This window comes from Amblyomma maculatum, chromosome 9 (assembly GCF_055883805.1).
Source record: "Amblyomma maculatum isolate TAMU_Amacu chromosome 9, ASM5588380v1, whole genome shotgun sequence".
NCBI lineage: Eukaryota > Metazoa > Arthropoda > Arachnida > Ixodida > Ixodidae > Amblyomma > Amblyomma maculatum.
In genome coordinates, this window is record NC_139352.1 from 41,448,135 (window position 1) to 41,465,705 (window position 17,571).

The 17,571-nt window shown below is 45.6% G+C and overlaps 1 protein-coding gene across 1 annotated transcript in view; it reads right to left on the bottom strand.

Moving 5' to 3' along the window:
* The window catches only part of LOC146178920 (putative sodium-dependent multivitamin transporter), a 100,639-nt gene extending 89,794 nt beyond the window's left edge, over window positions 1–10,845 (bottom strand). Inside the window, exon 1 of the mRNA XM_084580068.1 lies at window positions 10,471–10,845. Coding sequence (XP_084436194.1) covers window positions 10,471–10,845 — 375 coding nt within the window. The remainder of the gene's footprint in view (window positions 1–10,470) is intronic.
* Window positions 10,846–17,571: the final 6,726 nt, after the last annotated feature.

The window sequence follows — 17,571 nt, forward strand, 5'->3', positions numbered from 1 at the left end:
AAAAAAGTGGCGCTTTCATGACACCTAGGAGCCGTAGTGGAGGGCTGCGGAATAATTTCGACCATTTGGGGATCTTTAACGTGCGCTGACATCGCACAGCACAAGGACACCTCTTCGTTTCGCCTCCATCGAAACGCAGCCGCCGAGGTCGGGTTCGAACCCGGGTACTCCGGCACAATAGTTGGGTGTCTTACCACTGCACCCGAGCCGGCGCTTCGGCAACCGGAGCCTCACAAGAAGAGGGGGGGGGGGTACACTCAGCGATGAACGATGGGGACAGGAGCGCGCGTAGCACCTGGAGAACAGGAGGAAAGGAAGGGGGAGGTGGTTGCCGGAGGCAGGGCCAGCAGCGACTGACTGATGCCGCTGACGCCGCTAGTGAGTGAAGACAACGTGACTGTGTAGAACACCGCATACAGCACCGTCACCGTCATGCAGAAAGAGGAGGAGGTCCCCCCCTCCTCCTGCGTGGCGGCGAGGGTGCACTCAGGTTGCCGAAACTCCGGCTTGCTAACAGCGGATCACGGTGAGTGCATGCCGTTCTCACTCGCCTCACTCGCTAGCGGCGTCAGGGGCATCAGTCAGTCGCTGCTATCCGTTGTTCGTCGCGCAACGTTCCTAGGGGCCCACGCGCTGCCTCCCGCAACCTCCCGATAACCCAATTGCTCTCTTTATTTCTCCAACTAGAAAGCTTCTTTCATGACAGCCAAGATCTGTTAGTGGAGTGTCTCCTGAAGGAATACGTGTGAAAAATTAAAAAAAAAAAATTGTCTATAATTGTACATACGTCTCTTGCTCGAAATCTCTGCCTCAATCTGTCGAAAAGGTGAAACAGCTGATGAGCTGCGCTCAAATTTCGCATTAGGAAGTAACGTAATCGTGGGCAATATTTTTCTCTTACTACATTTAGTTTACGCTCACCTACTAATCCCTTCACATGTGCCTCAAATATTTCACACATTCGTACTAGCATGCAGTGCTAGGTTACCACGTTGTTCAAATCCCGGTTTTAAGAGACCTCCCGGTATAAGGTTATAAGTATAAGGCCTCGCTTAAACCAGGCTGTACCAACGTGTCTGCATGGGGTAGGAGTATGGCGTGCTTGGCTCGGTGTTCTTGAGCCCTACAAGGTTGCTGCCTATCACACTCTCCCACATTAAATAAGCAATCTCAGTTGGCGGCTACTGTCAACTTCGTGATAGCATGTGGTGTTATATCAAACAAATAAGTGCTCGCGACGGAGGCGAGAAGCAAGGCGTCCATGTACTGTGCGATGTCAGTGCACGTGAAGAAACCCCAAGTGGTCGAAATTTGCGGAGCCCTCCACTACGGCAAGCCTGAGTCGCTTTGGGACATTGAACGTCACAAAACGTAAGTGTTCGTCCATGTCAGCTTCCAGCTACCGCCTGTCGAAGGAATGGCCGCAATTTTTAGCTCAGAACGTCGACAAAGCCGATGCTGGATTTTGCGGAGAATGGGCCTATAACGATATCGCTTTAGTAACCAGTGCAGCCTAATTTAGTTTATACATTGATGTAAAACACTAGGTACACAAAAAGACAGGTTACGGGAGCTTAACTAAAGCAGACACCCATAATAGCATTAATATCTGCGACGAGTTCAAACAATAGAATAGGAGAAATGCTATAATTAGCACAATGTAATAGGTTTTTGTAATACTTTCTAAGCTGCTCTTGGAGATTGCTCAAAACTCGGTCACCGACTAGCATGTTTCTAGATCGCAGAAAAAGTACGGATATCATTGCCCCTGTTTAGCCGTTTTGTTGCATTTTCTTGGCCAGCCCAGTATGCTGTTATGGAGTTTGAGACTTCTCTCCATTGCTTTGTATGAAGGTAATTACATGGTGGTGCTATGTGTACGACATATTGTGCAAAAGATAGCATATCTACAAAATCAGGTTAGCATTCCACTTCACAAAGATATGTGCGGAATAAAAATATAAATGTAGTTCCATATCTCTATATACTGTCGGGCATCTCACAGATTGTGGAAAACATTTGCTTCGAAATGATAACCATTTCTGTTTAAGTATTTTCAAATGATAATATAAATCATCGCTTGTTATTACGATTTTATTTATCGAAAAGGCACTTAAAATCTTGTTCCTTTCGCTCATCTGCTTCTTAAATTCTTTCATCACAAACAACTTCTTTTTGTTTGGTCTCTAGGCATTAGGAATACTTTGTGTTTAGAAAAAGTTTTATTAGACAAGACACTCACATTAGACATTCACATGAGCGGCGATAAATGACCAAAACAGCAATTGCACATGATTAACAACAAAGGAGTGTACATAAAATACACCCTAACGAACAAATACATCACAGATCAGTATTTACATGCAAAATAAAATTTGGGCAGATCGTGATGATGATATATCCAATTTTGAATGGCAATGTACATGAAGGTATAGACATGTGTAAAAAATTTGCCAAATAAAATAAATATAAACATATACAGAAATCACATGCACAGTATGTATTGAACATGTGGGTTGCAATGTGAACAGTTGTGAGTGTACATATATATATATATATATATATATATATATATATATATATATATATATATATATATATATATATATATATATATATATATATATATATATATATATATATATATATATATATATATATATATATATATATATATATATATGTATATATCTGCATTATATTGCAGGTACCAAGGTGTGTTAAAAGCCACTAAGTACACGTCCATTCGATATGTGTGGATGCACATGTGTGTTGCGATGTATACAGGAGTGAATTGACATAAATATTTACATTATATTACAGGCACCAGGGTGGTTTAAAAACCACCCGTACACGCCTATCCGACACGGAAACAAAAGGGCAAGTCCATTGGCGAAGGAACTCTCGTTCACCAAGGTAGAAAAGTTCCTCAGCCAGAAAGCTTACGATCTCCTTTCGTTGACGCGCCAGGACAGGGAAAAGCGCACGTCGGCACCGGCACGATGCGACAGCTTCACAACGATTGCGCCATAACGCGAAAGCGCCAGCTACAATCAGCAATCGTGCAAAGCGACCGCGAGGACATCTACCATTTATCTGAAATCGATTAATACCTAGACATCTGAAACCGGCATGAACTGCCTTCTAAAAAACACGAGCAACGACGCATTGCTGGGCCATGTGACGATTGAATTCCTGAAGTGGGTAGTTGAGGCACTGCGCGGTCCGCACAATTCCCCATCGCTGCAGCTGATCTCGTGTAGGCAAAACCCCCCACTCCAAAAGCCACATAAAGTCACGTAAATGCCCTGGCAGAAACGACGCTGTGAGTGGTAACCAACAAGTGTATTCCGCCCTTCGCCTACGTTCCGCAGGCACCAGCGGAAGTAGTAGCGTTCCCATGGACTCCACTACTCTGTTCGCCGAGACGTCTAAGTCAGGGCTCACATGACGGACGTGGCGATGAAGTGCCACCATACACGAATAAAAAACAGGCATCCGGAAAGCCTGAGGTCTCCTATTCAGTGGTATGTCAGGCAGAAGCTCCCTCACATTTGTGCCTAAAAAATAGAAGGCCAGCACCCGTGCTGGGCACTCATCACCCTGCAGCAAACGAAGAAAGCGTAGAGCCAGCAAACAACAGCAGACTGACAAAGAAGGGAAGGCGAACCCACCCTTCGAATGTGGCTGGCCGAGTGCCGCACGGCATACTATAGTTCCGTGCGACCTGCCCCAAAAAATGAACTTACAAGAGACTGAAGGGAACGCAAAATTCTGAGAGGTGGCTGCGTTAAATGTGCGAGGTACCATATTTGCCCGCAGAAAACAGTGTGGACAAGGTAGCGTTTCTCCAGCATGGGTAGTTCAAAGGAACTGGCTGTAGTCACCTTGCTGCGTACCTCGTTTAAGACGGAAGTCCACACCGAAGCTGGTATCCCACATGCCTCATAATCAATGCCAAGTATGCGGATGGCGTCGCTGTGAATAATTGATAGGGCACCATTAAGGCGCCTTCTGGCCTGCCAGTTAAAAGATATTTACTTTTTTTCAAAATTGAGAGCAGCTCCAGACTCCTTGTCGTATCTGTCGAAAAGATGAAGGCAGCGCAGCAGGCTCGCTTCATCACGCAGGTACAGCGTATTATCATCCGCGTAAGCAGTCATACGCAGCGTCTGACACCCTGGGGGAGGGAGGCCACGGGTACTTTGGTCTGTAATTATTGCCCTCAGATAAGGCTCTAAGCTGAGAGCAAACAAAAGAGGCGAGAGGGGACAACCTTGACGGACACCTCGGGTCATAGGGAAAGGGCACTTTCCCACCCGCTAGTGGGAATATTAAATTTTGCGGAAACTGAAAAGCATGCAAAACGCCGAATATGTAGGCATGTTCTATCCGGTCAAAAGCTTTTTTCCGATCTAAAGAAACAAAGATGCCACTAGCTAAGCGTTTTTGCGTGTAATCAATAATGTCTCAAGTGGCATACGACAAACTATGTATTTCCCTGCCAGGAACAGAGCACACCTGATGACAACCAATAAGGGAGGCTATCACACCCCTCAAGCGCCGAACCACGATGGCTGCGAGAGCCTTGTAGTCTACGTTTAGAAGGGTGATCGGCCTCCACTGTTCTGGTCGAGATGTTCCAGGATCACGTTTTGGGATCAAAATTATTCGCCCTCTTTGAAAGTTCAGTTCAGTTCAGTTATACGGATCTTGGTTGACAGACTAATGTCTCTGCTCTTTACTAGGCGGTCAAGGCTAACCATGGCTCTCTTTCCCAGAAGCAGGCGTCTCCTAATTTCATGGCTGCACTCTCCTTCCGTGCTAATCTTGGAGCCCAAGAAGAGAAAATCTGTCACAGCTTCCACTTGTCCCTTGATGCTCCAGGACTTGATAGGGCATGCTCCAGGACTTGATAGGGACTTGATAGGGCAACTTTGAAAACTGGCCGGGAAATCTAAATGCTCAAAGCACTGTCGAAGGACATTGGTCAGTGCTGGACCGACAACGTCCCAAAAACCCAAATAAAATTCCACAGCGAGTCCATCAGGCCCAGGCGCTGACCCGCGTTTCATTGATTCTAAAGCTGTATTTACCTCTTCTAAAGAGGGAAGTGCACAAAGCACATCATGCATCCCCAGGCTGACCAGCGGCAACCCAGCTAACATTGGATGCGTCTCTACAGCTCCTACATCAATCGTAGCATCTGAACACGCCATGCCTTTGAAGTGCGTCAAGAAACGCATACAATCCCTAGTTTGATGGGACGCGGAGTGGGGCGCTCCGCTCAACGCTGAGCTATGGATGTGAGTTCTCCGTGCAAATCGAAGCACCTCAGGATGTGCAGATGGACTACGTCTTCCACGCCAAGTCGCCGCCGAAAGGGACGAGGCTCCAATAAGGCACTGATACCGGCTATGTAACTCGTCGCACCATGCGTGCATCAGAGGGGTATGCCAACCCGCTCTGTGTACGATGCGGATCTTTGCAGCTGTGTCTACCAGCTCCTGAGATACGCGGCGACGTAGTGCATCATCATAAGTGTAAACTACAGTCTTTAAAAAGCAAGGCAAGGAAGTTGCGGCTTCCTCGTAAATAAGCTATTATTTTCTTTGTCACTGCCGATTTGACGCATTACATTGAGGTTAAGAACTATGTTTACCATTTTAGTTTATCATGTATTTTATAGTGTCGTGCTTAAAACAGTAACATTTGTATTACCACACATTTGTGTTATCACGTGCCAAGAAATACTATTTAGGAGAGCTCCTAAGCTGCGCACCGATGTGCATTGTGACTTGTTGCGGTCTTAAACATCGTGGTTTTGCCGGTGGTCTAGCGGCATAATAATATATTACTGCACCGCCCGAATGACACAAGCTGCATTGAAGATATTCAAGATTAACAATACCAAAGTTTTTATGCAAAACAATCGCTCCTCTAGGTACAGACAGAAATCTCTTCAACTTCAGGAATTTATCCGGCTTAACAACACGAGCAATTTATCTAGGCTCATCTTGAAAATGAAAGAAGTCAGCCTGAATTTTCCACCTTGTGTTCCACTTCATGATTTTCTGTGTGCAAATTTGAGTTATCTGAATCATTACAAGATTATATAATAAGTTCGATAACAGTATACGGTGGACATTACAAGAAAAAACGAAGAAATGGAGGCCGTCATATTTCACCCTTTGCGGCGTCCTCCAAATGTTCTTAAGTTGCCACGTTGTCGTGCAGTCGGTATGTTCGTTATAAAAAGAATGACTAAAACCTTGCTTCTAGCCTCGTGGCGAATTATAGCAGTTGTTACAGTATTCTACTTTTTGAACTTTATTGCCCAGTGTAAAGCATTCAAGTGTTGGCTTCACTCAAGGGGATAACAAAACAATTTTTTATAGTACCTATTATTTTTCTGCATACACATTTAAGAACCAAATAGATACGATGATTATTATTTCTCATTACTACTCAGTCAAAAAAAAACTACAGAAAATTTTCTGATGTTACGACAGGATTTCTGTGCGGTTTTTGACGGGAAACCTGTTGTGACAACAGAACATCCTGTAGCAACATCAAAAATTTCTGTAATTACAACAGAAAACTGCTACAGAACTACAGACAACTGAAATATACTACAGAAAAACTACACAACTACAGTAAAGTACTACAGAATTACAGAAAAATCTCATGGTTACGACAGAACTACAGGATATTGTGTCGTATTTTTGACACAGTTCTGTAGTTTTTTTCGACTGGGTAAGAACATAATTACCAACATGATAACTATACACGCTATTTCCGGTGCGTGATGTCTCCTTTAGTTCAATAGCAGAGCTCTGTGTAGTTTTTTATAGGCCCTTATTGCTATTTTAGGTCTTGTGCTCTTTCGAAAGGCGTATTCGTTCTGGTATCTTGGTATCCGTGGTTATATTGGCTGCAGTAAACAAACACTGGGAAATCAGCGCTAAACGGATTCTTTTGAACCTCAGCCGTTAAGACAATAGTCATACTAGGTTACTATCAGTGCAAGTGCCGGTTATGGCATGAAACGTATAGAAATATTAATCAGGATAAAGACAGGAAATGTGTCCCTTTTGGAACGGCGGCATTATGACACGGTCAGCAGCACAACGCGACCGGCGGCGGAACAAAATGGGATTATTGCCAGTCAGCTGACTCATATAATCTATTGTTTATATATATAGGCCACGTGAACCCATAATATTGTGACCTATAAATCGGCTAAACAGCGAAAGCATTTGCTTGCTACAATCTAACTTGTACATACGTCTGGCACTGACGCTGAAACGCCGTACACAGAAAGCTTCACAAACGCGATACTTAAACCTCCTTTTTTTTTTCTCTTTTTATTGTGCCGAGAAAGCGAACGAGGAAGTTTTTCTTTTACTGCTGAGCAAGACCTATATATACGGACAGCGGAAATAACAGACATCTAGTGCGATAGCGCGCCCAGAACCGATGCGTTTCGCGCCACCATTTTTGACATCTGCGTTCGTGTAGGCGTTCTTGAACGGAGCGGGGAATTCATTCAGAGCAATGTCCTATTTGGCGGGCCGTTGTTCGGACAGCGGCCGGGTTTCATGATGCACGAGGACAACTGCAGAAATAAACTGGCACAGAACAACAGGATGCAGTACATCTGTTGAATTGTTTTGGAAGTTGAATACATCGCTTAGATGCGCGAAGCAAAGATACTTTTGGGCTGAAAATTATGCCCGTACAAAGCTTCCGTACAGTCAAATATTTCTTGGAAATTGATTGATTGATTGATTAAAACGTTAATTTCCACCGATTTAGGAGGCCCTATACTCCCTGCTCCTGGCACGCAGGCCTGACCTGGAGAGCGTCGTCGGGTCGTCATAGGTAAAAGCCTCTGAGAATAACCAAGGGCGTAAGCTGCTGGACAATATGCAAATAACTCCGGCTTGGAAATATGCTATGTAATATCAGTTGCGTAATTAAAATGATTGTGACAATACATTTCAGGGGTAGCATAGACACCAAGATGCGTCTCTTTGCGATGCAAGATAAATGAAGTCGCTGCAATAATACGATGTCCAGTTATTTTAGGGTAGCCTACTGGGCATCACCTAGTTATCCTCCCTGAATTTCTATTCTACTATTTCTCTCTTTCTCTCGTTCGACGTCTTTTTACTTAGTGAGGAACACGTGGACACGTTTGGAGATGAATGACTCTGCTCCAATGATGGCAGCGTTGAACAACCCTACCCACATTACACTATAATGCGCCGCAGTAAACAGGAACGGTAGCTGTTTGGTACAAAGTACGAGCATCAACGAATACTCTCAATGCAGAGGCTGTACTAAAGACTACATAAACGCAAACTAACGTGGGCCGAAAAATAGCTGCTGAGCTCCGACCCCCCTCCATTACAGACTACTCTTTGTATTATAGAAAAAGTCGATTTGATCCATGTTGTTACTTTAGTGTGACCTACGTCACCAAATAACATCAAATGCAATTTCCACCATATCCGCCTTGCCAGTCTCAGCTAAGCATGGGTGCAAGGCATCCGTAAGCATATATAAAATTCATATCGCTTTGGCCGGTATTTATCCGTGGAGTAATATGTTGCTCAACGCAGTCTAGAAATGTATTACTGACTACAGCATGAATCGTTACATATCCATCTTTCAAGACATACTGTCACATCAATAGGCTTGGAGAAAGAAGAGACAAGGTTTGGTGCCCGTGTGCGGTCGACAAGAAAAATCGACATTATCAATTATATTATGTAACCTATAACGAATTCTGGCCAATCCCCTACTGTGGGTATATGCCATTCCAGCGACGGAAAAGAAGAAAAAGAAGGTGCGTTCGAGCGACGGGCAATCACTTTTTGGCTCTTTAGCTTTCCCTCCTGTGCATATTGGCCTTCCCTTTGGTAGATACATTTTTACTGTTACAATATTATGTATATTCTTGCTTTTTAAGAACAGAGAATGGGAAGAGTTATATATGGTTCTAACTACTCGCATACCAGTATGATTTAAAAGGAAACGTTAGGCCATCCTTAATGCATTTGCGCGAATAATCTGACCCTGTAGCATTATTTATGTCGTCGGTATAGAGGAAAGTTTCTTGCGATTACCTTTTAGGCTTCCTTAGTTAAGTGGTTACCTATGTGAATTTGTTTAGCGAGAATTTGTATGACAGGAGTCTGAAAATGGGGCCTTCAAAGTGCGAACACTTGCATCAGTTCCGTTTATTCGGTTTGCTGGGTAAATGCTGCGCATTGTCGAGCACGACTAGCAACTGTAGCTTATTCGTGATGTTGTCGTAGACCTTGGAAGACAGGCGTCTCTCGAGTCCGATGGCAACCAGCGCCGTTACTGAGCCGAAGGTTTCGTCTTGCGGAGTATGGCCGGTCGGCTGCGCCCTCCATATGTTGATATGCCACGTAACGGTGGCAACTTAGCAGGATGCTACTGCTTTGAATTTACGCGGTCTTTTAGAACGAACACATGCTGTTAAAGAAACTCTGTGGCAGAGTTGTGGAGACGTGAATTGAATAGTTTCTTTATCAGAATGCTAGATGCTCTTTACCGCGGCACATTTTAACACGGCTCAGAAGTATATACTGTAGCGCTTGACACTGACGGGCCGCCCACATCACCAGGGATAGTCAGAAGCGTTGTGACGTGAGTGCGTTATATTGGGGGAGCTAATTCCCGGCCAGTGCACTTGTGGCACAGTAACGTAAGATTGTTTGGAGGAAAGTGAATTTATGCGTGAGTAGCCAGTATAATAAAGAATAGTTATAAACAAATAAACGCGGCAATTGTGCATCGCAAGACTGATTTTTTTGTGCCGTAACCAAGCTTTGATACTATGAGGAAGAAATCTGCATCTATTACCTGCTGCTTAGCACTGCCCCTCAAGCTTCTGGTAGCTTTGTCAGGGTCACCTTTGCATGCGGTGGGGAAAAGAACTTCTGATTTTTAGGATACAATATTATATAAAGACAAAGTAGAAAAGTATGCGATGTTTAGACAACTTTTTCTCTTGCTGTTTCTGTGGGTGACATTAGAAACACCGCTGTCTATTTGCGGTACTTGAAAAGCTGTTCAGGGATACACAAAGCATGAATACATTCCTTCGGCGTTTTTCACACAGTTCCCAAGTTCGGCGAGAAAAGAAAAACAACGTATAGAAATTTTGTTTAGAGTAAAGATATCGGTATGGAACCAAGCACTTTGGCTATTATACCTCAAATTTGTTAAAAAATTTCGCTTTAAGAATGACCTGTTGTATTACTTGTACAAAACTTGCTTCGCGTGCTTTCATAACAAGGAATGGCGACCGTTAGGAAAGGCATCTTTACCCGCCATCACCCTCCCATTACCATGTCCTTATCTCTGGCAGCTAAAAATCTACATTTCCATAAACACTGCTTCGAGATATGTCTCACAGGACTTTTCGCTTACCTGAAACACCGAGGTGACCTTCAGGTGGTATAAAACCGGAAGGAAGAAGTAGATGATGCAAGGCGTCGTCAGTGCCATAGTAGCGATGTGCCAGGCGAAGTGAAAGCCGTATGCGTACTGGTGGGCCGACAGACTCACCACTCCCACACCCGATGCCACTGTTGCCAAGAGAGAGACGGCCAGCGACCACCCCGGAAGGCTTCGACTCCCGAGGAACACTTCCTCCTGCTGCAGTCCTTTCGTAGGAGAAGTCAGACGGTTGCCTTCGCTTGTTCTTCTTTTCTTACTCTTGCGCACCGAATAGTAGAGACCGAGGGACAGGCTGGACAGTGTGAGCACGCAAAAGGCAGCATAGTCGAGCGGATGAAGGTCCATCAGACCGGAAGAGACTGCAACGTTGTGGCTATCGAAGCGTGGCGAAGTCGACGTTTCTGGTCAGGCCACTGCTGAGGGATAGATTAAGGCAGAAAGCTTGATTATTTGTTATTCGTTAAACACAGAGAGCGCGATTAATGAATGTGGAGGGTAAAGAGGAGATTTGAACTCAACTTCGAAAGAGAAAACGTGCAAAGTATAAATCATGCCCTTCAGAAATCAAAATGCGAAGTATTCAAGTGAGGAAACTCTAAACCAAAACAAATTATCAAGGATGCTATCGCAACGACACGATTCAATCGTTTCCGTTTTTCTTGTTTTGTACATAAGCGCAGTATTGACGGCTAGACGTTTTTATTGCCTGTCTCCTTTGTACCTGTCTTCTTTTTTTTTAGCTTTTTGCACGCATGTAAAATTTCACGTAATGTTCCGGAGCTCGAACGTGGCCTCGAGCCTGTAGGAGGCAGCGGAGGTGGCTCAGCTACAGAGCCAGTAGCAGGCCCGTGCATTTTCTTTTCCTTCTTCCTATACAGCCACACAACAACAACAACAACATTAACGTAGCAATAAATGGTGTACATGTGTTGTGGATAACGTTGCCTGATAATAAAAAGCGAAGCGACATTCGCAACACCTAGACAACGTTACCGAACGACATTGGAAGATAGGTAAAATTTCGGCAACGTTTCACTTTGCTTGGCAAGACCCCTTCGCACGTACAGTGCCCACACGTTGCTCTCATGTTGCCACTACGCATGCATAGCCATAGACATCCACGCTATGCTAAAAGCCTATATTGAGGGTGTCAACGTACCCCAGCAGCGTACGCCACGACTCCCAGTCAGTAATGAAGCTCCTAGTACGAGTCAAAGCTGAGTCCCATTGTGTCCTCTAGCCGCTTCACTCAGATTCATTCCCTGAACCTTTATAGCTAATCCGGTAGTCGTGACGTTGACTGCTGGGTGTTGTTTAGGTTGACGTTTAGGTTTACGAAGTTTAACGCCCCAAAGCGACTTAGGCTATTAGAGACGCCGTAGTGGAGGGCTCCCGCAATAGCGACCGCGTGCACTGATATACTCGTAGAACAGCACACGGGCGCCAAACTTTTCGCCTCCATCGAAAAGCGGCCGCTGAGACCAGGGATTCGATCCTGCATCCTTGCGCACAGTAGTCGAGCGCCCTGATAACTCCACCACCACGGCGGGGCGAATAAGGTCATGCACCGGACATGTTAAGTGCTCGGCGGCGACGCCGTGATGCACGCGACGCAAGCCGTTAAAGTGACGTTTCGGTGCGTGTGAATGAATTAATGAAAACTTCATTGATTCTTTAAGAAGTAGTAGCGGTAGAGGACGGAGTCTTCGTCTTGAAGTCTGTGTCCTCCTTGGCCGTGGGTGGGCCCTTAGTCCAGGGCTCCACTGAGTCGGGCCACCTCGCTTGTGTTTGCTATGAGTGCACTTTGGGCCTCTAGCTCGCAGCTGGTGAGCCGGCTCTCCCATTGCTCCGCACTTGGTGTTTTGTGTTTGTGAAATGCTTGATTCCAGCCACGGTCACAGACTGCGAAGGCCGGGAGGTAGTTAGCGCCTCGATCCAAAACTGTACAGTCACGGAGGCATAAGAAGTGGCTATCGCACTGGCCATTAGGCAAGGAAGAGAAACGGGAGAGAGTCTGACGATACTGTCGGATTTTCAATCCGCGTGCAGAAATTTTCAACGGGGTAAATTATCTAAGGTAGCGCACCCAAATCCTTACTTCCACAAGCGAGCCAACAAAACAATACACTTAAACACTAGTGTGGATTCCGGGGCATGCAGCGATCACGGGGAATTTGTACGCAGACAGGGTAGCCCGAAGATATGAAACCTACCGTGCGCCCAACAGTCTCGCGGCAAAGGACCTGATTCCGCTTGACCCTGACTACACCACAATATTAAACACTACAAAGGCTTGCGGAAAGTATATCCGGAGCCGCATAAAAAGCTCAGCAACGAGGAGGCCATAGATCTGAGGCAGCTACAACGGGCACCTTCATTAATTTACACATATTACACATGATGCATCCCACGACATTCAGAGACGAGTGCCCGTGGTGCGAGAAGACCCCTACCCTGTACCACATAACATGGGAATGCAGCTCACACCAACTACAAAAAATTGAAAACCCAAATGAAAGACAGTGGGAGGCTTTGCTGGCCAGCTCTGACCCGGAGGCTCAGCTCTACCTGGTCACCAGAGCTCGCAAACTGGCGAAAGCCACTGGTGCCCTGGACTGGAGGCGCCAATCGCTCGTCAGCTTCGGCTGAAAGGCGAAGAAAAGATCCCCGAGCAGTTAATAAAGTTCACTCACTCACTCACTCACTCACTCACTCACTCACTCACTCACTCACTCACTCACTCACTCACTCACTCACTCACTCACTCACTCACTCACTCACTCACTCACTCACTCACTCACTCACTCACTCACTCACTCACTCACTCACTCACTCACTCACTCACTCACTCACTCACTCACTCACTCACTCACTCACCTCCGCACTCCCATGTGACATGATATAGTGTTGGTTTTGCTCCGCACCACGGAGAGTTGGCGCTGTACTGTGTTGCGAACACCTTATTTAATATGTATAAATTTGGGAAGGAGACTGTTTGCAGTTTTCGCCATTCTGTGGCTTCCTCCTTAGATAAATGTTTATGCGGTGGGGGGTACTGGAATCTTAGCCCCTTATATAGGTTTAGTAATTCCGAATAACTGTCCCCGCAGTTAATCTGGGGTTCCTCCAGGGTTAGTGACGTTCCTGCTTGGCTAGTCATTCCTCGAGCTAGGTTGTCTGCTCCTTCGTTGCCCCCGATCCCTGCGTGACTCGGTATCCAGATTATGTTGTGTATTGGTCGCTCCTCAGGGAGCGGACCTCCATTGAGGATCTTGAGTGCCGTACTGTTAATTCTGCCTCTAATACAGTTCCGATACGCCTCTCGTGAATTCGTTAGGATGTTAAGGGATCTCCCTGTCCCCTATCCTTCTTTCGCTGCAAGAGCGACAGCAATCTCCTCTGCCTCCGTTATGTTAGATACTTCGGCTGTGAGGCTTGAGATGTGTTCTCCGTGGTGGTTTACGACTACTGCTACTGCGCTATTTTTGTGTGTTTGGGAGTATAGGGAGGCGACTGTATTGTCCCGATGTCCCATGGTCCTCTCATAATGTTCTGCCCTAGCCTGTCTCCCGTGAGCATGGAGGTTTGGATCCATGTTTCAGGGGATGGGTTGTATGCATATTGCCTTTCTTAGCGGGTCTGGTATTGCGACCCTGCTGTTTTGTGGCTTTTCTATTTCCCGACCTAGCCTTGTCAGGAGCGCCCTTCCAGTCGTTGTATTGCTAAGTCTTCATATTTGCGCCTTGAGCTGGCATTCTACAAGTTCTTCGAAAGTGTTGCTGATTCCGAGTTGCATGAGCTTGTTGTTGGATGTATTTCTTGGGAGATGAAGATGAAGTGCTGTTTTGTGTGCCTTCAGGAGTATTGCCTGCGCTTGCTCCCTTTCTGCTTTGGTAGACACATGGTACGGCAATGAATACGTTACCCGGCTGAGCACTAGGCTGTTGACTAGCCTGAGTGTGTCCTCCTCCTTTATGCCATACCTGTTGTGCGCTACTCCGCTGATCATCCGGCCTACTTGCCCTGCCGCTTTGCTTAGCAGGCTGAGTGTGTGACTGCTTTTCCGGCTTCCTTGTAGCCACATGCCGAGGATTCTGATCATCTTTTGTTCCGGGATGTTCTGGCCCTCTAGTTTTACTTCGAGTGGTGCGTCCGCAGGGTGCCTACCCACTCTGATGAGCTCAGATTTTCGGTGGAGCATCTGAGTCCTCTTTGTTGTGTGTATATTTCAATGCAGGTGGCAGCCTCTTGTAGCGCCTCCTGCTTCTCCCCTAGTGAGCCTTCAGTGGTCTAAATGGCGATGTCGTCCGCGTACATTGCATGACGAATCCCCTGAACTTGGATGAGTTTTTTGGCGGGGTTGATCATTGCTATGTTAAAGAGTATTGGCGAGATTACTGAGCCCTGCGGAGTGCCCTTGCATGGCGTCTGAAAGGTGCTACTCCGCAGGTCTCCTAGGCCTACTGTCGCTGTTCTGTCCGTGAGAAAGCTTCTAACGTAGTCGCGGATCTTCTTTCCGCAGTTGGTGGTGTTCAGCCCCTCCATGATGGCGGCGTGGGATACGTTGTCAAAAGCCCCTTTAATGTCGATGGCCATGACCACGTTCTTCCCGTTCCTGGGCATTGTTTCGAGTACCTCGTCTTTTAGTTGTAGCAATATGTCTTGAGTTGATAAGTTTTCCCTGAATCCGAACATGGTGTTGGCGTACCACTCTCCGTCTTCTAGATGCATTTGAATTCGACGGGTAACTATTCTCTCGTACAGTTTGCCTAGGCATGATGTTAGCGAGATCGGTCTGAGGTTTTCAATTTGGAGTTGAAGGGACGGTCGCAGCGGAGTGGAAACACGCATTAGTCGTTGTGATCCCCAAGCGAGTGTGAAAACAGATTGTGGTTAAGCCACGATGTTGAAAATTTCGACGTAATATTGATAACAGGAAGCGGCGCTGTAGCGTTCCAATGCCCAATCGGTTATGTTTTAAATAGAAAGTGGCACTTTAGTGCGCGCTTGTAACCAGACATAGCCGCCTCAGCGTTTTTTTAAGGTGGAAGCCTAGGCTGTGTTGTGTCCGCAAAATCGGTCGTCAAAATGTGTCGCCTAATATGACATCACCTGTCATACCTAGTCATATGTGATTATTAGTAGTTAATAATGTTAACAAAATATGTCAAAATGGTTACAAGTTATAAGAAATAATGATAAAGATAGTGAAATATAATAACTGACAGGTATCTAGTGATAACATAATTAGTAGGAAGTATTCAATGATCTGATAATTAGTGATAATACAATTAGTAATTAGGTGATTAGCGATTAGATAGTGATAGGTAGTTAGCAAAAATTTCGCGGCAGTGCTAATGTTTTTTCAATCTCCCAATGCAGTTTCCGCAGTGACCTCTATGTTGTGATTGTCTGATGCTTTAGTGTACTCAAAGGTGTCTACATTAACTGACTGCTGTTGATCAAGCTCGGGTGAAACTAAACTAGACTGAACACATACAGGGCAGTTCCTGGCCCTGCTGGGCCGGGGCGGTAGGTTAACGTCGCTGGCGGCGGGGGCTAGCCAGCCACCGAATACTTATCTGTTGTAGGCCGTCATTGCACCCGCCACCACTTGGTGGCGGACGACGGCTGTTGTTGCAGCGCGCGTCTTTCTCTCCCTCTTCTTTTTCTTTCTTCTCTATCTTCTCTTCTGTTCGCACGAGGCAGCGGGGGTGGCTCAGCTAGAGCCAGTAGCAGGCCCGTGCATTTTTTTTTCCTTCCTACAGCCACAACAACAACTGAGCACACAGCTTGGGGCTACCTATATTGCATCCCTGTCGCGGTTCACAAAATAAAATGGCAGAAAGGCACTAGCCAAGGTGTTTATTCGCAAGGCTATGCCGATAGGGTGAACGGCTCTTTCGTCAGTTGTGACACAAGCTTTCTCGCACTACAGTCAGCAGATAATGAGTACATAATACCAGGACGCACCCGCCCTCAATCGCTAGTGTCGCGTTAACGCTGGTATGTAAAGAATTTCTGTTGCTGCTGCGACTGTAGGAAAGAAGAAAAAAAAGTACACGGGCCTGCTAACTGGCTGAACCACCATCGCTGTCTCGAAAGTGTAAGAATTGAATTCAGGCTACTCATTTTTACTATCGGTATAAGAGTAGAATATGAGAAAAGGTAAGAAAAATTAGCGGAATGTTCTAGTTTACCTTCAGTAGTAGGCGCAGTAGTGCTTTTAACGCTGCTTTTTGATTCGGCAATTTATTTCATATTTTTGTTTTCGTTGGTTTCAGGGTCCATAATTTCTTCGTAGACAGCCTTTTAGACGTTAAAAGGACACTTTTATCAAGCAATTCCTGTTACGTGATATATGAATGCAATTTATTTTCAGTCACAGCTACTGATATGCAAACTTAATTTGCGCGTACTGGACAATATTTCGGCAAAAATGTTCAAACCACATAATTTTGTTCAAAACATTTAGGTTAATGGGCGCTCCTGCATCGTGAATGGACTCATTATTTTCTTTTTGACGAAAAAAGAAATCATAGCTTAAAGGGTTAAGAGGACGCTTATGCTTCGATCTGTGAAAAGACGTGGCTTCGACTGCAATATCGCCTTTTCCTTCCATGCATTTTCCACACTGAGAGACACAGAGTTTGGCAAACTGATAAACTACTTTAAATAAATATAGATTGGTTTATAGGAAGATTGAGCGTAGTATCTGTCACTTTTTCTCCGTGGACACCTGAACAGGATGGTAAGGGAAAGGAGAGGAAGGTAGGATTGAAAGGTGAGAGAGAGAGAAAGAGGTGCCGTAGTCACCGGCTGTCGGGTTAGAACACGGGTACTCTGGGACAGCAGTTGGGCTTCTTAACCAATGCGCCACCGTCAATCGCAATAAAATAAACTTATCAGCGAGGAACAAGAGTTAGGAAAGAAAAGAATAACACAACGCTCACCTTGTTTTTTTTTGCCGCAGGTAAGCGCTTGACGAGGAACTCTCTTGGGTGCTGACTGTGTGGCGCGCTCGGCGTCTGAATCACCAATGCTACCATCACAGTTCGCCGCCGAGAGCTT